A 20,847-nucleotide genomic window follows, 5' to 3' on the forward strand; every position below is an offset into this window, starting at 1 on the left:
ATGGTGTGGGCTGGGTGGGCTGTGTGCAGGTCTTCGACGCCCGGAGCTGTTCCACTGCCCAGGAAATGTTCGAGCACATCTGCAGACACGTGCGTTATGCTACCAACAATGGCAACATCAGGTGGGTGCACCTTTCCCAGGGGTATGGCTAGGGCCCACCCTACCCCCCCACCCCGAGTCTGAGCCAAAGGACACAGATGGGTTTAGGGGAGGTATCTCTGGCTCCAGGAGAAACCAGGGAGATAGAGAAAGGAGAAAGACTCAGGCTTCTTTGTTGAGCCCCAGTAGTGAGAGTAGCCTCCATGAGCTTAGCTCCCCTCACCGGCCCATGACCTTGGTTTCCTTCCAACTTGAAACCATTTGGAAGGGATGGGGGGATCTTTAGGCAGCCACTTCTTCACTGCTTGGTCGGGCTTTCCACTTTTTAGAAGGGCTGAGAGGTTGGCTTTGCAGCTCAAGGCTCTAGTGTGTCGTTTTTCTTAGAGCCAGGAGAATCACTCTTCATCAGTAGCCCCTCCTGCCCTTACCTTCTCCTATTCCCAACAAAAGAGGTCAAGGCCACAAGGACTGGGTGGCTCATTCGGCGATTCATTCATTTTTCTGTTCAGCAAACACTCAGCGCCCACATAATGGGGACCCAACCCACGACTAGACATGGCAGTGGGGTGGGGGCAATGCAGAGGTGACTAAGACCTAGGACACTGCTCCAGCCCACTGTCCCTGGTACTAGACAAACATCCAACTAACTAGACTGCAAGAGAAATGTGGTGCAGCCAGGGAGGAGGCTGGGAGAGCTAACCCTGCCTGAGGGATGGGGAATGCTCCCCGGAGGCGTGGTCCCTGTATCGGTCTTGAAGGAAGGGGCAGAGGTGGGAGGAGAACAAGGGAGAGGGTATGTCAGGAAGGGGGGCAGGTTGCACAGAGGCAGGGAGAGGAGTTTGGTTCGACTAGGTCAGGTGCAGAGCCCTGGGGAGTGGGAAGACAGGAGGCAGGGGGGCACTGTGGAGGCTGGCTGGGAGCCCCTACCAAAGCCGAGGGGTAAATGGCGCTGTCTTTGTCTTGGGAAGGTCGGCCATCACCGTGTTCCCCCAGCGGAGTGATGGGAAGCATGACTTCCGGATCTGGAATGCTCAGCTCATCCGGTATGCTGGCTACCAGATGCCTGATGGCACCATCCTGGGGGACCCTGCCAGCGTGGAGTTCACCCAGGTACGGGATCCAGCCTTGGTGGCCGACAGAGTGGAGCCAGAGGGGCCGAGGAGTCTGGGTGTGTAGACTCACCGGGCCTGTCTTGCCCCCAGCTGTGCATCGACCTGGGCTGGAAGCCCAAGTACGGCCGCTTTGATGTGGTGCCTCTGGTCCTGCAGGCTGATGGCGGAGACCCTGAGCTCTTTGAAATCCCGCCTGACCTCGTGCTCGAGGTGCCCATGGAACATCCCAAGTAAGCAGGGTGTATGTTATGGGTGCTGAGGGTGTATGTTAACATGTATGCTCCATTCTTTTCCTTAGGGAGATCCCAATCCTCAGACCCCCCTCCCACTCCCCTAAAGCCCAGCCAGCAGCAGCTGGTGTCCAGAAGGGCTGGCTTTCAAGTCATGCCTTGTCATTGCTTGTGAAGCAACCATGGACTTGGGTCTTGGGCCTCAGATTTATGAGGATATGTTGATAATGAGGGAGAAGCAGAGGCTTAGACGGATGGGGCCCTAAGAACTTGGGAAGCAGTGACCTTGGGAGAGGGACCCCCAAAAGGCTCTAATATCCTCACACTGAGCAGTCCAGGCCTCTTGCTTCCTGCCAACTCTCTTAGCTGGCCCTCATCTAACTGTGGTGAAAGTATAGGGCTATGGTGGCTCCTGGAGCAGTCCAGGCTCTGGGCAGCTCTCATAATCACAAAAATACCTCCATATATTTGGGACTCACTGTGTGGCAGGCATGGAGCTATATACTCTTCTTTTTGTCTCTTGAATATACTGAAGTCAATCCCACCTCAGGGCCTTTGCATTTGCTGTTCCCTCTGCCTGACATGCCTTTTCCTCAGAAAGTTAAAGGATTCATTTCTTCTTGACAATGAGATATTTCCAGAATGTCACCCCCTCTGAGAAGCCTATCCTGAACACTCTATCAAGAGCAGATACCCTCACCCCCCATCTACCACATCACCTTCCTTTTGTTTTTCTGTTTATTTGTCTGTTTACTTGTGTATCATCTAGAGTCTAGACTGTAGTCTGTAAGCTCTTTGAGAATGGGGATCTTGCCTTTCTTGTTCAGCCGTAGATCCCTAACACCTGGAAGGGTGCCTGGTACATGGTAGGTGTTCAATTATAAATATTTCTGCAATAAATGAATTTCCAAATGAGTGATAATGTTATCTTCACAGTAATCCCATGAATGGGATGCTGTTGTCTCTATTTTACTGGTGGGGTTACTGAGGCTCGGAGAGGCTAAATAACACCCCAAGGTCACACAGCTGGTAAGCAGTAAGGCAGAACCTGAACCTGGGCTTTCTGACACTAGAGTCCTTAACTGCTATGTTATGTTGGGCTCTCAGTGTTTAGCACGGTGCCTGTCACACACGTGTTGCTTCAATATATGTTTGCATGAACGGATGAGTAAATGAATGCTTAATTAATGACTCATACCTACTGTGCCCAGTTCACCTCTCCAGGTTGCATAAACTCAGAGAAAAACACTTGGAAAGGAGTTTTCTTAGTTGAGTCTTTCTCTGAAGGCTTTTCTGTGTGCTGGTGGGGGTGGTGGTGAGGATGGGCAGAAGCACAGGCCTCAGTTCTCACTGGCTCTGCCTCCCTGCCAGGTATGAGTGGTTCCGTGAACTGGAGCTAAAGTGGTATGCCCTGCCTGCCGTGGCCAACATGCTGCTCGAGGTGGGTGGCCTGGAGTTCCCAGGGTGCCCCTTCAACGGCTGGTACATGGGCACGGAGATCGGGGTCCGGGACTTCTGTGACGTTCAGCGCTACAACATCCTGGAGGTAATGAGGCCCGTCCGGCGGGGCCAACCGTGGACGTGGGCTTGTGCAGGAGGAGTCCCGGGCACCAGCTCACCCTATCGCTCTGCCTCCGCAGGAAGTGGGCAGAAGGATGGGCCTGGAAACGCACAAGCTGGCCTCACTCTGGAAGGACCGGGCTGTCATTGAGATCAACGTCGCCGTGCTGCACAGTTTCCAGGTATGTCGTGTTTTGTGGGTCTGGAGACTTTCTGATTAGGTCGTCTCCGGTCATCTTATGCTTGGCTCTCCCCTTGACAGCATTGTCCATTTCCTCACGCCTCAAACAAGTAGCGAGCACCCGGTCTGTGCCAGGCGCTGTGGTAGGTGCTGGGGGTGTACAGACCTATAAGCCCTCCTACTCGCTCTTGCGCTTCTCGTGTAAACTGAATGCTTCCAGCAACAGGCAGCTCCTTACCTTTCAAGACCTGTTGGTCCTTGTCAATTTCAGGGCTTGAGCACTGAATCCTGTTCCCTGTCAGTTGCTCAAGGACTTTGCTCCTGAAAACTGACCCCCTTCTTCTGTATCACTGGTGTCTTCCTGTCTGCTGGATCATTTTCAGCAATGACCAACAGGCTATAGTGGTTCCCGTCTCAGAGAAATAACTGACCAGCTAGCCGAATAAGTCCCCCAGCTACCACCTTGTTTTCTTGCTTTCCTCTGTAGCCAAACCACTGTAAGGTCTCGCTATACCTCCTCATCCTCTAGTCACTCCAGTGAGGCTTGCATCCTCTGCCACTCTTCTGGTCCCTCTGGAATTCTTGCTGTTTTCCAAACTTCACCAAGACGGTTCCTATCTCAGGGCCTTTGCACTTGCTTTCCCCTCTGCTTAGAATACTCCTCCCACAAATCATCCCATGACTGGGTCCTTCCCTTCATCCACGTGTCTATTTGCTTCCTTGGAGTAGCCCTTCCTGACCATGCCGTGTAGATGGCACCCTTCCCACACCTCCATCTTGTCCCTCTCTCTTCTTCCTTTACCTCTGTCTTTATTTTTCTTCAGAATTCTTATTAGCTCCTGACGTGACAGAGTACATCTACTTCTTGCCTTTCTTTGGGGCTGGGCATTGCCTCTCTTGTTCATTGCTCTACCTGTAGAGTCTAGAAGAGTGGCCCTGTAGAGTCTAGAAGAGTGGCCATGGCAGATACTGAAAAAACTATGAACTTGAGTGAGTAAACGAGAGCCCACGTCCCCATGGGCAGGCGCTGCTCTTGCTTCCCTATACTGAGTGAATGTACCCACCCCTTGGGCCCATGCACAGATCAGTTCTCATGTGGGACTGAGCCCTCTGGTCTGTCTGCTGCTCTTACTCATATGATCACTCTCCTTCCTTTTGGGAAGGAGGCAGGGGATGTGTGAATATTTTACTTTAGAGGCTGAAACCATCTCCACAAAGCTGGCAGATACCCTGGGGCCAGATCGCTAGGAAGATGCTCATTCATTCATTCATTCAGCCAAGTACTTTGAGCCTTTTGCATCAATCAGGCACTGGGCTTGGCCCAGGATGTGAGTGGTGAACAAAATAGACAAAAACCTTTTCCTGGTGGAGTGGGAAGGGGAGTTGACATTAAACAAACATCCAGTAAATATTTACAATCACACTGTTTCCCAGGGCTGGTCACCCCAAGGGCAGGTCAAGCTTGTGCTTGATTGTTCTGAGGGTTGTGGGTGGGCGGGGGTTCAGAGGCGGAACAGGAAGAGCACCACCCCCCCAGGGCTGGCCCAGCTCAGAAGGACCCCGCTGGCCATGGACCACACATCCTGACTCCTGGGGGCTCTGCGTACCAGGCCTGATACTGCAGGATGCAGATACGTCCCAGAGAATCTGCCGATCCTCAACTGTCTCCCGACCATTGCTGACCACGTCCCCCCCCACTGCTTGAGAGTCTCCAGGACTTCCTTGTCACCCTCCTTCAGGATAAACTTCCTCATCTGTACACCAGGGATAAATAATAGGTCCTCCCTCACTGGGTTATTGTGAGAATTAAATGAAAATGCATGCAAAACATTTAGCTGTGCTGCCTGGCCCATAGTGAACACTCAGTAAGTATTTGTTTTATTTTTGCTGTTATTTATTATTATCATTGTCAGCTTCTCAGCTCAAAAGTGGCCTGGCACCCAGGAGCTGCTTGTACATGTGTAAGATTTTAGAAGGCCTGTTGCGTCCTCCATCAGGAGGCTCCTTCCTCTTGTGCTTCTGGCCTTGACTCAGGCAGTGTCCTCCTCCAGGAATGCCCATCCATCGCCCAACTTGTGCCTATCTCTCAAGACTTGCCTACTCTTAGATGCAGTCTCTGGAGTCCCCTATTTCTCCTCCAGGCCTCTGTCTGGGCTACCCCCCTCTGCCCTCCAGCAGCACCTGTCTTCACCTCCCTTGTACCTTGTATCAGACCACATGAAAATGGCCTCCCCTCCTTAGAGCATAATCTAATGCAGAAAAGGGGCCACGTTTTCACCTCTGTAATGCCAGTGCTTTATGCAGTGCCTGGCATTAATAGATAAAGATAGATAGAAATAATAATAGCAGCTAACATTTATTGCACACATTTTGTGCTTTACTTATGTTAACTTTTTTTTAGAGTTTTTAAATTATTTATTTGTTTATATTTATTTACTTAGAGTGTGAGCAGGGGAGAGGAGCAGAGGGGGAGAGAGAGAGAGAGGGAGGGAGGGAGAGAATCTTAAGCAGGCTCCACACTCAGCTTGCAGCCCAATGCAGGGCTCGATTGCATGACCCTGGGGTCATGACCTGAGCTGAAATCAAGAGTCAGGCTCAACCAACTGAGCCACCCGAGTGCCCCTACTTGTGTTAACTTATTGCCTCCTTTCAGCAACGTTACAATGTAGAAACTGTTATCAACCCCATTTTACATTTGAGGAAACTGAGGCTTAGTGAGGTTCAGGAACTAATAGCTCAAGGTCACATGGCTAATAAGAGGCCAAAGTTTGAATCATGACATTAAACAAATGTCTTCTGACTGAGTTGCCCCAGACATTGAGGGGTATGGCTGCCTTTGTTGGATCATTCCAGGAAGGCTCAGACCCCTTGGCTTCTAACTTTAGGATGTGGGACATTGTGCTGACTTGTCTTCCATATGCTGCCGTTTCCCCAACACGTAGTTCTCTTCAGAGATGTCTAGTTCCTTCTTGGCTGAGAGAGCCCCATCCTCAGGGAAGTGACTCCTGGAACTCTCAGTACTAACAAGTGGCAAAAAGACGCTATGGTTGGATTTGTCCACATCCAGAGGGAGCCATTTGTGGGGAGTTTGGGGAGACTTGTAGGCGTGGCCTGAGAAGCTGACTCTGTCCCTAGAGGGCCAAGGGGGGGGGCCCACCATGTGACCTCTGGGCCGACTATGACTATGGTGATTTCTGGGGCTCCTTTGGAGGCTCTGAAAGTGCCTTCCATTTGGGTATTTACTTTCAGCAGCGAGGAGGTGGCCAGGAGGAACTGTTGTCACATTTTACTGACCTTGGGAGCCCCGCTGACAGACCATGCTCCTGAGTCCCCCTTCCCTTGCCTCAACCCCCCCTCTTTGCCTCCTCCTACTTCAGAAGCAAAACGTGACCATCATGGACCACCACTCGGCTGCGGAGTCCTTCATGAAGTACATGCAGAACGAGTACCGGTCCCGAGGGGGCTGTCCTGCCGACTGGATTTGGCTGGTGCCCCCGATTTCTGGCAGCATCACTCCCGTGTTCCACCAGGAGATGTTAAACTATGTCCTGTCCCCTTTCTTCTACTACCAGGTGAGGGAGGGCCTTCCTCCCCTCTCTGTCTTGGGAGCTCAGGGGTGGAGAATGTGTGTGTGTGTGTAGGTGTGCATGCGTGTGCGTGCACGTGCTCGTGTATGTGCGTGCAGGTGCGTGTGTGTACACGTATGCATGCACGTTCACGCTCACTCATGCAGGACACACGGGGCAGGGTCGGGGACACGGGCCTATTTGTAATGCTTGTCAGGATGCTGAACAGCAATCGTCCATTTCCGCAGGGAGTGGGACTTAAGGAAATACCTTTTAGTTCACCTTCAGGGGTCCAGTGCTCTGATGGGGCTTAAGCTTGAGGGTGACCGCCATTGCCGCCACCTCAACCAGTCACATCCCATAAGGGTGAAGAGTTTGGCTCGAGGGTCAGACACACCTGTGGGCGACTCTGCCACTTCCTAGCGGCATGGTCGTGGGTGGGTCATTTCACCCATGGGAGCCCTGATGTTCTTGTTGTGTGGATCCCATGAGCTGGTCTCTGCCCAGCCCAGAATGCACTCCATAACCATCCCCTATTGAAACCCGTTCACTTTTTGTCATAAAGGGCTTCGGCTAGATTCGGGGAGGAGCCTCCTTACTTTAAGATGCCAGGTAGGGGGACTGACTGCCGGGGACAGCGTGTGCCTGTCGTCATAGTGCCTTATTTCACTCAAAGCTGTCCGGGTTTGGACTATACATCACATGGTCTGCCTAGTGGCACTAAAAACGAAAGAGAAGTGGGGCCTCTTCCTCCTGGGGGGACACTAATGGAGAATAAAATCAACTGGCCACCCGGTATGTGCAAGTTCCAAGCTGGACCCTGGAGCCACAACTCTGAGGGAGACAGAGCCCCAGCCCTCCCTGCCGGGGCACCTGGGGACCCCCACCTCACAAAGCGCACAGAGGGTCCTCTGGCTCCCTCGCATCCCCAAGCCCCGGCCGAGCCAGGGCCCACCTTGCCCTCACAGGTGCCTTCTTTTCTGCAGGTGGAGGCCTGGAAAACCCACATCTGGCAGGATGAGAAGCGGAGACCCCGGAGAAGAAAGATTCCGTTCAAAGTCTTGGTTCAGTAAGTGGGAGCGGCCAGCGCTGACGTCTCACCTGCAGCCCTTTCTTCTAGCCAGCCTGCCCTCCTAGGCCTTGAAGGGTGGGGAACAAAGAGAAATGATGGTCTTTGTGGAGTTGGGCTCGCAGAGGTCCAGACGCCAGTGGGGACCGCCTGCCACCATCGTCCCAACCTTCCCTGTCCTCTGTTTTCCCACGGGGCTGAGTCATGGGTTGAGTGGGTGAGGGGAGGAGAAGGGCCGGGAGTCAAGGTCGATACCTGGTAAGAAACATGAGTTCTTTTCCCACAAACTGCCACCCTTTAGACACTGTCCCTCTTCCATTCTCTATGACCCGTGCGTTCCTCTGGAAGGGTGAGTCAGCACAGTGTCTGTCTGTCTGTCTACACAGAGCTGTGCTCTTCGCCTCCATGCTGATGCGCAAGACCATGGCGTCCCGAGTGAGAGCCACAATCCTCTTTGCGACGGAGACAGGAAAGTCAGAAACACTGGCCCGGGACCTAGGGGCCTTGTTCAGCTGTGCCTTCAACCCCAAGGTGAGCAACTCAGAGGGACGCATGCCTCCTTCTCTGCCTGTGTGCAGACAAGTTGGTAAAAGTTAAAACGGTTACTCTGCTCCTGAATGTCCCAGAGCCTTGGGGGTGGTGATGCACATTGTAAATCTGTGATAGGACAGATTGGTGTCCAAGGGCTCCCAAACTTACACAGCAAATAGAATTTTCATGGTGTTCCAGGGAACACAGTTTGAGAAACACTTTCCTAATGCAAGTGTCAAAATCCACGAGCTGCTGTAGATGAACTTTAGTCACTCAACACCTTCACTACGGGCTGTAGTGCTCAAGGCAAGGGGGCAAAGGATGAATAAGATGCAGACGAATGAAACAACCCCACAGGGGGACTCCCTCATTCCCTCAGTGTTGGAGTTCATCCTTCATTGGAAGCCTCCTGCGTCAGGTGGGCTGGGCCCCGGGTAGAACAGCGAGGCTGTGACACATTTCACCTGAGATTCGCTGAAGTGTTGGCCGTGGGGCTTGAGCGGGGGGAGGAGGATGGGGAGCGATGTGTTCGTGCAGGTTTATTCGACGGCCATTCGTGAAGCATTCCCCTCCTCTGTGCCGCGCCTGTGCTGGGCGTGGGAGGGGTAGGGGGACAGGTGACGCAGGGGGCTCCTGGGAGGGGGGAAGGGAGGCACAGGGCTTCCGGGGATGGCGCGGAAGGCCGCAGCCCGGGAACCGAGGGCTCATGTCCACCCTTGGTGCCGTGCAGATTCTCTGCATGGACCAGTACGGGCTGAGCAACCTGGAGGAAGAGCAGCTACTACTGGTGGTGACCAGCACGTTTGGGAACGGAGACTGCCCCGGCAACGGAGAGGTGGGTGGCCCAGGTCCCGGTGGTCTGGGGGGGGGGTTGCGGGGTAGGGTCCGAGAGGGACAGGGAAAGGATCTGGGAGATTCAGCATGTCCTAAGGAGGGCGCTTGGAAGTGAGCGCTTGGATCCCTGTGGGCTGCCCAAGTGCCAGCCATTTGGCTGCCTCCTTTATAATTGTCACCATATGTATGTGACGCCTTTCCTGTGACATGATCTATACTTTTAAGTAAATTAACCCACCTTTTTAAACTCAAAAATTCATGCTAATTTTTTAAAATGTTTATTTACTTATTTTTGAGAGAGAGAGAGAGAGAGAGAGAGAGAGAGAGAGAGAGAGAGAGAGAAAACACAGGGGAGGCGCAGAGAGAGAGACAGACATACGTACAGAATCTGAAGCGGGCTCCAAGCTCTGAGCGGTCAGCACAGAGCCCGCTGCGGGGCTTAAACTCATGAACCGTGAGATCGTGACCTGAGCTGAAATCAGACGCCTAACCTATTGGGCCACCCTGACGCCCCTCAAAAATTCATGTTTAAAGGAAACTTTATATCACTCCCACGAATGGAAGGCCAACCAAAAGTAAACCCAATGAAAGCCAAACAAAGTTCTTGAATTTTAACTGGGTACTGTTGCCTGACCGTGGCTTGCTTTGTTTTTTAAAATGAGTAGTAGGCAAAGATTAGAGGTCTTCGGGCTCCCATAGCCCCAAGCGAAGACACTCCCTGGTTTTCATAAAGATAAGAATAGTAACTGAAACAGGAATAATTTTTTTAAATTTACAGAAAAGAGTACTTTCTTACCATGTGATTTGACACCATTGCTGCTGGGTCACATTCTGCCTAAAATAATCTTCAGTCCCTTGGAAATCAGGGTAATCTTAGAGAGTATGGGACTGGTTGTCATTATTACCAGGTTCCAAAAAGGAAGAGAGGCTCGTGCCCCATGAGGAGACCCTCTGGAGATGCCGTGCTGTAAGGGAGGTCCTCCTCTACCAGAGCTGGATGGGGCTGGGCTGTTCTAGGTCCCCCACCAAGGGTCAAGCCCACATGAGTTGCTAAGACTGAACTTGTCCCTGAGCCCCAGCCAGCTGGCTCCACACTTCCGTTTGTGGATCTTGAACCACATGTGGCCAGATGTGGCCAGTACTTATACTAATCTCATCCTGAGAAGTCTGTGGTTCTTTCTCTTTCTAGAAACTGAAAAAATCCCTCTTCATGCTGAAAGAGCTTACCAACAAGTTCAGGTAAGGCTTTCCCCACCCACTTGTCCAAGCCCTACCTTATGAACCTAGAGTCTGGGTGCCAGGGAGGAAACTGGTTGTGTATAAGGGGGTCTTCTCCAAGATATCCAGGCACAGAGAGATCCTTGTCCTCAGCATATGTCGAGGGTCAAGTCAGGGAAACCAAGTCCCTCTCATAGGTCTGCCTCTCATAGGTCCCTCAAGCGTGGGATTGGTCACAGGAGTTGCTGACAAGGCTTGGGAGCTACGGAGGACCAGAAGGGGGCGTGCGCTGGCCGGTCCTGTGCCCAGCTGCGGGGGGAGTGTCTGAGGCTGGCCTTACGGGGCCACTGATGCTACGTGATGCTTGTGTGGCTGGGCTCACCCCAGTCTCCACGTGTGTGTCCTCCTCGGGCAGGTATGCCGTGTTCGGCCTCGGCTCCAGCATGTACCCTCAGTTCTGTGCCTTTGCTCATGACATCGACCAGAAGCTGTCCCATCTGGGGGCCTCTCAGCTTGCCCCAACAGGGGAAGGGGACGAGCTCAGTGGACAGGAGGAAGCCTTCCGCAGCTGGGCCGTGCAAACCTTCAAGGTCAGTTCTTAGCTGGAGCTGCCCCCCGGCCCGGACAGGGATGCCACAGCCCACTCATGTCCAGGACCCCTCACGCCGGCCATCCTGGATGGCGTGACTCCTGCCTGGTCCTGTAGGCATAGTCCTAGGCGTGGCCTGAAGGCTCAGGTCACTGCTGCTTTCCCTCTACCCCTCAGAACTCCACTTTAAGCATGTGCCCCCAGATGGGGGAAGATGGCTGAGACACCCCCCTGCCCTTAGGGAGCTTTGGTTTAAGATCTTTCCCCCTCTAATTATTCAGGTCACCTGTTGACGACTTTGTCTTGTTTCAGTCTCCCAGCCACAGAGAGCCTGGGGACAGGGACCATGTGGTTGAGTCCTCTGGACCTGTGTCAGAATCTCAGTAGGGCTTTGCTGCCTGTGGCCGCACCCCCCCCCCACCCCCGATTTTAGAGAACTCCACATTCGAACAGTGTTTCACCCAGCGGTGGCGCTTAGAGCACCTGGTTCCCAGGCCCACGCCGCCTCCATGTGTCCCCACACCAGGAACATGGGGGTAATCAAATCTCATGGTGTGGGCATGAGGATAATATGAAAACAATAGCAACGACGTGCCAAGCCTGGCTGCCTCTTCGAGTGCACACAGCAGCCCAGTCAGATCCGTGTACTTAGTAATTATTGGAAGCACTTAACTGATCTGTAAGGACCTACAAAATGGTGGCCCCGATGGTGGTGACGATGTCGAAGAGGAGGACCATGATGATGGTCTGCCCCATCTTCTTCCAGGCAGCCTGTGAGACGTTCGATGTGCGAGGCAAGCACCGCGTTCAGATCCCCAAGCTCTACACCTCCAATGTGACCTGGGACCCGCACCACTACAGGCTCATGCGGGACTCACAGCCTCTGGACCTCAGCAAAGGTACCTGCTGGGCTTGCAGCCCTTCCTGCTGGGATGGCGTTCTCTGACGCCGGAGTCTGTGCTCGAGGAGACCACTAGGACCCTCTGAACGGAGGCAGCCGGCCTAGGGATTCCAGGCCTCTCCCTCTTGTTGCAGCCGAGAGCCTGCTGGGGTGCAGGACTGGAGAGCTTGCTTCACCTCTGAGGAAGCCTATTCCAGGAGGAAGCCCTGGGAGGGTGACAGAAAGGGGAGCCAGCGCCAACTGAGGGCCTCCTGTGTGCCAGGCACTGTGCTGGGCTTCTCACCCACGCCACTCTAAGTGACCCTGACACTCATCTTGTAAGAAGGGCACAAAGACCAGGGCTCCTGGCTGGCTCAGTTGGTAGGGCATCTGATGCTTCATCTCTGGGTTGTGAGTTCGAGCCCCATGTTAGGTGTGGAGGTGACTTAAAAAACAAAATACGACGGACACAAAGACACTGAAGTTTGGGGAGGTGAAGCAAGTTGCTAGCATGTGGCCAGGCTGGGATTTGAGCCCCAGCCGTCCAGTTCTGACAGCAGCCAAGTATTATAAACCACATCTTGTAGAAGTAGTCCCAGGCTGCCGTCCGTGAACTCTTGATGGTGCCTTCTTGACGCTGTGCCTCCGTGATTCCTCTTTTCTTGTACCATGAGTACAGTAGCCCTGTAGGCTCCTGCATGTTTAGGACACCCCTGGCTTCAGCTATGCTCTCCTGCAGATACCAGGCTATGGGGATGGCCTAGAAATCCCCACCTTAGGGCACCTCATGCATTTCCCAGCGCTTAGCAGCACAGCTACCCTCTGTCAAACCAAGGGTCTTTATTTGTGATTCAGAAACAGCAGGGAAAAAGAAAGGACAGAAAACCCCCCTGCCATCACAGCGGGACACCCCAAGGGTAGTGTCCAGGGATAACTGAGTCAAATACATGGAGGCTACCCCCACCAACACTTAAGAGACACTTTGCCATTTTTTCCTCTCTGTCCCCCACAGCCCTCGGCAGTATGCACGCCAAGAACGTGTTCACCATGAGGCTCAAATCACAGCGGAATCTCCAGAGTGCGAAATCCAGGTAAGGGAGACCGCAGGCCTGCTTGAGTGATGACCCACAAATTTAATTTAATGAAGGGAAGACCAGAGCAAGTCAGTCTTTGAAAGGAGAGAAGTGTCCACTGGTAATAGCAACGATGACTTTGTCAGGACCAGCTTGACCGGTAACGCCTGTGACCTCCATCACCTCTAGGTCTGGTATCCATTAACCATGGGCCAGTTTCCCAGCTTGACAACTAGGCACCTGCTCTACCAACCTGTCCTTTGTCACTAAACCCTTTCACCAAAGGTGGAGGGCAAGAGAAACTCAAACCATTTGGCTCTTTCTTAAGAACTTTCAGGAAAACTTTTGGCAGGGAAGGACATTTCCCTGCCAGGAGAAACGAGTATTCTGGACTCCCTGTAGGTTGTCTGTGCTGTCCTCCCTCCCCCTCCCCATTCATTAGGAAAACTAGGCTTTGTTCCGAGAAGAACCAGATTTGTGCTGGGGACAAGAAGGATTTTTTTCCTAATGCTGACTATCTCCCAAGGGGATGCATTCTTTAGGCGGAGGGTGTGGTCAAGCCTGTGTGGCTCAGGACCGTCATGTGGGGAGGGTGCAGCCCACCCTCTCCCCACAGAGAAGCCCCAGGCCCTCCTGAGCACCGCAGCCTCAGGGGCTGTGGGTGACCCATGCTCATGGAACTGGGCAGGAAAATGAAAGAAGGGCACATTTCCTAGGGAAGCTGGCCCGGCCATCAGGACCTCTGGAGGAAATCCTGTTGGCGTCACCAGAGGCTCCTCTTTCCCTTTTGCAGCCGCACCACCCTCCTGGTGGAGCTCTCCTGTGAGGACAGCCACCGGCTGAGCTACCTGCCTGGAGAGCACCTCGGGGTTTTCCCAGGCAACCAGCTGGCTCTGGTAAAAGGCATCTTGGAGCGAGTGGTGGACGGCCCTGCGCCCCACCAACCGGTGCACCTGGAGACCCTCAGCGAGAGCGGTGAGCACTTGCACGGTGGCCCCTGCATCCCCCCGGCAACCTCCCCGACTCTGCTGGTGGGCCGGTCCCACGCCTGCACTGTGGGCAGTTAGCCCTGTCCTCCCTGCTGAGTGGGTGGGCCGCCCAAGCCCATACTTGTGCAGCTTTGCCAATGGAAGGGACGCTTCTTTGGGACTATCTGTCCAACCCCAGAGACTGGGGAGTCTTTTTCCCTTCGTTCTTTTGCTCACCCAGCCACTTTTTTTGTTCATTGATGGATTCATTTATTTTTCCATTGAAATTTCAACCGGTCACATCTATATACCAGGCAGGCCCTGGGCTACAAAAACGAATGAGGCTCAGTGTCTGCATTCAGAAAGCTCACTACCGAGTACAGGAGGCAGATAGGCAAGAATATTCATCACCGTCATCATCCTCATCCTCATCCTCATCCTAACAGTAGCAGCTGGCATTTGTTGGGTAATTACTAGATGCCAGCATTTTACATGCCCTGTCTCTTCAGTCCCCACAGTAGACATGTGTGTGCAGTTTGCCTGATGACGTAATGGAGAAATGTGGGAACAGTGTAAAAATGCTGCGCTTTGAAGGTTCAAGTCCCTGATCCATCACTTCCTAGCTATGTGACCTTGGGCATAGGAGTTAACCTCTCGAGGCTTTATTTCTTGTCTCTAAAATGAAGACAAAGGAGCTGTCCTTGTAAGGTTGTAGTAAGACCAGATGATTAGGTGCAAATGCCCCCTTCACCACCATTCCTGGCACCGAATAAATGTAGAAGCAGAGGGATGTCCATTCCCTACAGGCTGTGAACATCTGTCCAGAGCTCAGAGAAGGAGTTTAATGTGCCCTGAGAGTGTCCCTGGATCCCAAAGTTCATAACCTCCTTGCATGTTCATGGCATTCTGCTTTCACACTGCTTACCATCGAAGGCCTCACTTATCCCCACCTTACCCGGATGATGGGCAGCAGCAGACTGTGGGTGGGCAGGGAGAGTGAGTCTCCTCCTGGTCATCCTGGGATGAGGGCGCTGGGAGAGGACGCTGTCCTAGGGAGGGTCGGGAGCACCCCCTTCCCCTGCTAGGGTGAGGCCCAGTCTGTGTGGTCAGCACAGCACAGGGTGGGGGACAGGCACTAGGAGAGATAAACTAATGAAATCAACACTTGCAAGCCTCCTAGCCCATAGGAATGGCCCTCTGGCCTGAGTGACAATCAGACCTCCAAAGAATGTGTGCCCCTAAAGAGAGTGGCCACAATAGGAAAAGGAGGGTCAGAGAAGCAAAGTGTGGCATTGTCCCCCACTGTCCAGGAGAATGTCTTGTGACGCAGGAAGACAGATGTGTAGTTCTTCAGGCCTTGGGTCTAGATGAAATAACATAGTACGAATATTTTTACCTAATATTTATTGAACATGTATGTGCCCAACACCATACTATTACACGTACACTATACCATTCAATGGTCATACAAATCCAGCGAGACAGGTTTTGTTATTGCATTCGTTTTATAGAGACAGAACCCAAGGTTGTGTTCAGTCACCTCGCTAGTAAGTGGGAGCCAGAGTTTGAACCCATGTGTACTGGCTCGAGGGTCCACACTATGATGGCCCTGCATACTGCCTCTTGGGACTCCTTGGGACTTGCCACTTTACTTTGATTTGCTGCTCACCCAGTACCTCTTGGTATAGCCCCAGGGGACTGAAGTCATGGGCTTTCCTGTAAATGCATAACTGGCCTCAGGGGTGTACATCAGTCTTTGGTGAATTTAGTTACTGTGAGTCTGTAGTTCACCTATGGTTGTTTTGCTAAAGTACAGATCTGAACCAGAGAGGGACTGAACTCTGGTGCATAGTTAAGTTTTCAGGATTGTGCTAACTTGGGTACCCTTTAGAGAGCTGTTGGTCAGCCTCCCATGGCAGCCCTAACTCTGAGCACCACTTCCTTGCATGTGAATTGGGCACGTGAGCACTTTTGCTGTTCCTGAAGGCAGAAATTCAGTGTCTTCTCTCCCTGCAGCTGGAGGGTGGAGGGTGTTTTCCCCAGAGGCCTCATCACCCTTCAGGAAACCTAAATGGGGCCTTTTTTGCCATCCTGACTCCTTCTTTCCCTATCCAGGAAGCTACTGGGTCAGAGACAAGCGGCTGCCCCCGTGCTCGCTCAGCCAGGCCCTCACCTACTTCCTGGATATCACCACCCCCCCAACCCAGCTGCTGCTCCGCAAATTGGCACAGCTGGCCACAGAAGAGGCAGAGAGGCAGAGGCTGGAGATCCTGTGCCAGGTGAAGGTTGGGGCTGGTGGGTGAAGGAAGGGCAGGGTGGATGAGGGGAACCAGAACCCAGAGCTAGTGTTTAACCTCCAAGGGGAAATCCTACCTAGCTTCCCAGAGTGAGACTTGTCAAAAGCTGGTGTGAAGTCTGTATCCCCTCCATCCCATCACTAGGACACAGTTGCTTTGAGTGATCTTAATTTTTCTTAGTGTCTGCAGGACACTACCTGAGATGAGATGAGATGAGATGAGATGAGATGAGATGAGATGAGATGAGATGAGATAAGATAAGATAAGATAAGATAAGATAAGATAAGATAAGGGGCTAGAAAAGGGGAGCCATTATTGTCTTGGCTTTGTATATTCCCAAAACCTGGAATAAGCCTGAAACTTAGGAAGTGCTGGAGGATGGATGGTGAGGATGAATGGATAAATAGACACAGTAACAGGTAGTTGAGTTAATAAATTAATGAGAGGATGCATTAACTCAGTGACAACTTTCTAGGCCCATGCCTTTGCAAAGGCACCGGATGGCATTATTACCATCATGTTTATCGCTAATTGTCTTGATTCCCACCACCTCCACTGCACTGTACTAACTTGGCACATGTTCTTGCATTTAAGTCTCTCAATATCCCCATGAAATAGATGATGCCATCCTCGTTTCACAAAGCTTAAGTGATTGGGACAAGATCCCACAGCTGGTAAGGGCGTCCAGTCAAGATTTGAACCCAGGTGTGTATGATTCCAGAGCTCTGTCCACAGTTAGATTACAATAAAAATTTGACTCCTGCCCACCAGGAGCCAACGGTGGAGTTCTAAGCACACAAATCAGGTTAATGCTACTCACTGACCTGAGTTCTTCCAGGAAGGAACGATTTTCTCTCCAGCTTGGTAGTCTCAGCACCCTGGACAGCGCCTGGCACTTGGAAATGTTTGTTGAGGGTGTGAATGAGTGAATGAATGAATGCTGGATTGTGACAGCCTTCTGCCTCTGGGTGGGGCAAGTGCCAGAAGTCACTCACACTGCCCTTGGCTTTCAGCCCTCAGAGTACAACAAATGGAAGTTCACCAATAGCCCCACATTCCTGGAGGTACTGGAGGAGTTCCCATCCCTGCGGGTATCTGCTGGCTTCCTGCTCTCCCAGCTGCCTATTCTGAAACCCCGGTACTACTCCATCAGCTCCTCCAGGGCCTGTGCACCCACGGAGGTCCACCTCACTGTGGCTGTGCTCACCTACCGCACCCGAGGTAAGGCTGGGCAGGGGCTTTGGAGCAGTCCAGCTCTGCTGTTTACTGGGCAGTCGTTCGACATCTCTGAACTGTGGTCTCCTCGGCAGTTAAAAACCCACTCCCCAGGGGAGCCTGGGTGGCTCAGTCGGTTGAGCGTCTGGCTCTTGATTTCGGCTCAGGTCATGATCTCACAGTTTGTGGGTTCAAGCCTGACATTAAGGTGCCGGCGTGGAGCCTGTTTAGGATTCTCTCTCCCTCCCTCTGCCTCTCCCCCACTCATGCTTTCTCTGTCTCTCAAAATAAGTAAACAAACTTTCAAAAACCCCTACCTCCCAGAGTGTTAATAGCAATAGGAGGTGTGTGGGAGAGATTACTACGAACCAGGCACTGAGCTCACCCTTTTGTATATGTATTATCGGTAACCGTACGAGATGGGGACTGTTTGCATTTTACAGGTGAGGAAACTGAGGCACAGAGAGGTTAAGCCACAAAGTCATACTGTTAGCAAATAGAGAACTGAGGTTCGAACCCAAGCAGTCTGACTGCTGAGTCTTCCCTTCTTCACTCTACTGCCCTACTACTGTTGGGACAACTTAATGAGATCAAATGTAGAAAGCACCCAATACTTCCCAGCGATTCTTCATTTCCTGATAGTCTAGCCTGGGTACAGGGGTGATTATGCCTTGATTGTTCACTCAGTCATTCACTTATTCAGCGATGGTTATTTCATATCCATCTATGCTTGGCATGGTGGTGGATGTGGAAACACAACACGTAGCTTCTTCCCTCATGGAGCGTCCCATCTAGAGGGGGCAGTGAAGAGAGACTCATAGTGATGGACAGTTGTCATTATGCAGGGTGCTCTGAGGGCAGAGGGTAGAGGGTAGAGGATGGGCTAACATAGACTGGAAGGTCCAAAACCTTGTCTACTTGGACTTGGGCCTCTGTGCTGGGTGAACTGTACCCTGTAAGTGAGCATTGCCTGGGTTGGTAAAGCCAGGTAAAAAGCATAGTCACATGGTTTCTAAACACTGGGCAGAGACTCTGTCTGCTCTGTTTGAGAACATCTACACAGGCCAAGTCTCAGTCCTCAGGCAGGGAGAGGGGAGGTGGGGACACCTTGTGAGAGCAAGATTCCATCCAGAGGAAAAAAGGGACTTTTCAAGTTGGTTGGAATAGCTTTAAATGCTGGGCCTTTGGGAAGGGAATGTAAACCAGAGAAAGTAGGGGTTTCCACAGGCCCAGGAGGGGCCGCTTGGGGAGACAGTGAGATATCACAGCAGACCAGAATGCTCAGGGGGCTGTCTGTCACCCAGGGTTCCTACCAGCAAGGGGTTTACCTCATGAAGACACTGTGGGGCAGTGACTGTGGCCACCCTGCAGGGCCACTTTGTGCTATATCATCGGAGCTGAGTGATGGGCTGGGAGGGTCCCTGGAGAAACTCCTGGAAGGAGCATTGGAGTAGGAGTCAGGGAACCTGAGCTGTGGCCTCATTTTACTGCTACCTGAGTGACCTTGCACACGTCACTTTCTTTCTCTGAGACTCTGCAGTGGCAAAGGGGAGAGTCTTGCAAACTCTCTAAGTACGTTTCAGTTTTCCCCAGCTCTGGCTGCATAGAGGGCAGACCGCAGGACCAGGAGAACTGTCCCCTCACTAAAGCCCACAGAGTGCCTCAGCGGACACTTCCAGGAGGCTCGTTGGTGTGGGAAGAGCCCCTGGGACAATTCACCCCTAGGGCGTGGGGAATGATGTTGGTCATGTCTGTGTTGTCCTTGCAGATGGCCAAGGTCCCTTGCACCACGGCGTCTGCAGCACATGGCTCAGCAGCCTGAAGCCCCAAGACCCAGTACCCTGCTTTGTGAGAAGGTAAACAGGCCCTCCACTCCGTCCCTGGTGGGACCACTGGCCCCTGGGAGTTCTGGTTTGAAGGGGAGTGATCTGGGACTTAGGTACCATGCTGGGCCCCATGGCCCATGAAGAAAGCATTGGGGTCCCCCTGGGCCTCTCCATTCTATCCCTGGCAATAGAGCGTAGCCAGATCTCCAGCAGAGACAGAGATGACAGCAGTCGGGGTGGGGATCCAGAGAACAATGAGTTTCAGGCCTTTTTCAAAAGGAGCCCAGGGCGAGGAGATGGCGTGCCAGGGCAGGGGAAATGAGGCAGCCTACAGGACTTGGGAAATCACATTTGAGCTCATTGTCTCCTCCACCCTCACAACACCACCACCCCCAGCTGCACCCCAGTTCCCCAGCCCCTGTCCAGTGTGTGCATCCATCTCAGGGTGTCTGAGGACTGGGCCTCTTGATCTGTCCCCTTTAGTGCCGGCGGCTTCCAGCTCCCTGAGGACCCCTCCCAACCTTGCATCCTCATTGGGCCTGGCACAGGCATCGCCCCCTTCCGCAGCTTCTGGCAGCAGCGGCTCCATGATGCTGAGCACAAAGGTACAGTTAGAGGGTTTCCGGCAGGCGGGGAGGGGACACCAGGTGGCCTGGCATCTCTCCAGGAGTAGGGCGGCAGTGACTGGAGAGTTGTGCCACCGCCCACAGACGTTTCCTTGCCCTTCTCCCATTTGCCTCAGCCTGTGTGGACAAGTGATCTGAATGCCCTGGGCCTCATTTTCCTCATCTGTAAAGTGGGGATAATACTAGGTAGGATAGCTGTGGGCGTGAAATGAGAATTCAGGTCGGTTGCCGGGCTCCTTGGGCCCTCTGGTGGCCACCCTGGTAACTGGAGCCTGCTGGGTCTCACAGGGCTCCGGGGCAGCCGCATGACCCTGGTGTTCGGGTGCCGCCGCCCGGATGAGGACCACCTCTATCGGGAGGAGATGTTGGAGATGGCCCAGAAGGGGGTGCTGCATGAGGTTCACACAGCCTACTCTCGCCTGCCTGGCCAGCCCAAGGTAAATGCGGCAGCTGCCCGTGCAGTGGGTGGGACATTAAAAGCACAGTCTGGTGGGTGCCGCGGCGGCTCCCCGCGAGGAGCCCCTTGCTCTTGGAGCCTTCGTCTCAGCTCTAAAAGGGAGGCGGTTACACAACCATCAAAGCGATGCTGTGAAGCTATCATGTTCGCTCTGTCAGGAGAAGAGAGGGTCCCCGGGACATTCAGGACAAAGCAGGTCACCTGGTAGGTTAGACCCAGTGCCCAGCTGACTAAAGGTGCTCCCTTCAGATACACAGCTGCCTGGGAAGAAGTGGTCCGGGCTGGCTTTATGCCCAAACACCATGCCCTGGTGACGGTCTCTGCCGCCCTGGGGAGTCGGGACAGACCCTTGCCTCAGCCCCTGTGAATTTGTTCTAGCCACGGTGCTCTGTGTCCAGTGCTAGGGTCACTGGGCATCTTGTGTGGAACGAGAGCAGAGACTCCTAGGTTTCTGTATAACTGGGGAGCCCAGGGTTCTGTGCCCTGCTCTGAATTACAATGGGGATTCCGTGAACT

At 53.0% G+C, this 20,847-nt stretch overlaps 1 protein-coding gene across 2 annotated transcripts in view; it reads left to right on the top strand.

Annotated features, from left to right (window-relative positions):
- NOS2 (nitric oxide synthase 2) overlaps positions 1 to 20,847 on the top strand; it is a 132,055-nt gene that overhangs the window by 108,815 nt on the left and 2,393 nt on the right. For both annotated transcript variants that reach the window (XM_027034478.2, XM_053212182.1), the window contains 19 exons: positions 30 to 121; positions 1,068 to 1,209; positions 1,302 to 1,441; positions 2,813 to 2,987; positions 3,082 to 3,183; positions 6,560 to 6,754; positions 7,735 to 7,817; positions 8,204 to 8,348; positions 9,079 to 9,183; positions 10,372 to 10,421; positions 10,816 to 10,990; positions 11,756 to 11,888; positions 12,882 to 12,960; positions 13,736 to 13,917; positions 16,026 to 16,189; positions 17,221 to 17,428; positions 19,191 to 19,278; positions 19,732 to 19,853; positions 20,163 to 20,311. In XM_027034478.2, the coding sequence (XP_026890279.1) occupies positions 30 to 121; positions 1,068 to 1,209; positions 1,302 to 1,441; positions 2,813 to 2,987; positions 3,082 to 3,183; positions 6,560 to 6,754; positions 7,735 to 7,817; positions 8,204 to 8,348; positions 9,079 to 9,183; positions 10,372 to 10,421; positions 10,816 to 10,990; positions 11,756 to 11,888; positions 12,882 to 12,960; positions 13,736 to 13,917; positions 16,026 to 16,189; positions 17,221 to 17,428; positions 19,191 to 19,278; positions 19,732 to 19,853; positions 20,163 to 20,311 (2,529 nt within the window). The remainder of the gene's footprint in view (positions 1 to 29; positions 122 to 1,067; positions 1,210 to 1,301; positions 1,442 to 2,812; positions 2,988 to 3,081; positions 3,184 to 6,559; positions 6,755 to 7,734; positions 7,818 to 8,203; positions 8,349 to 9,078; positions 9,184 to 10,371; positions 10,422 to 10,815; positions 10,991 to 11,755; positions 11,889 to 12,881; positions 12,961 to 13,735; positions 13,918 to 16,025; positions 16,190 to 17,220; positions 17,429 to 19,190; positions 19,279 to 19,731; positions 19,854 to 20,162; positions 20,312 to 20,847) is intronic.

Source organism: Acinonyx jubatus, chromosome E1, assembly GCF_027475565.1.
Source record: "Acinonyx jubatus isolate Ajub_Pintada_27869175 chromosome E1, VMU_Ajub_asm_v1.0, whole genome shotgun sequence".
Taxonomy (NCBI): Eukaryota; Metazoa; Chordata; class Mammalia; order Carnivora; family Felidae; genus Acinonyx; species Acinonyx jubatus.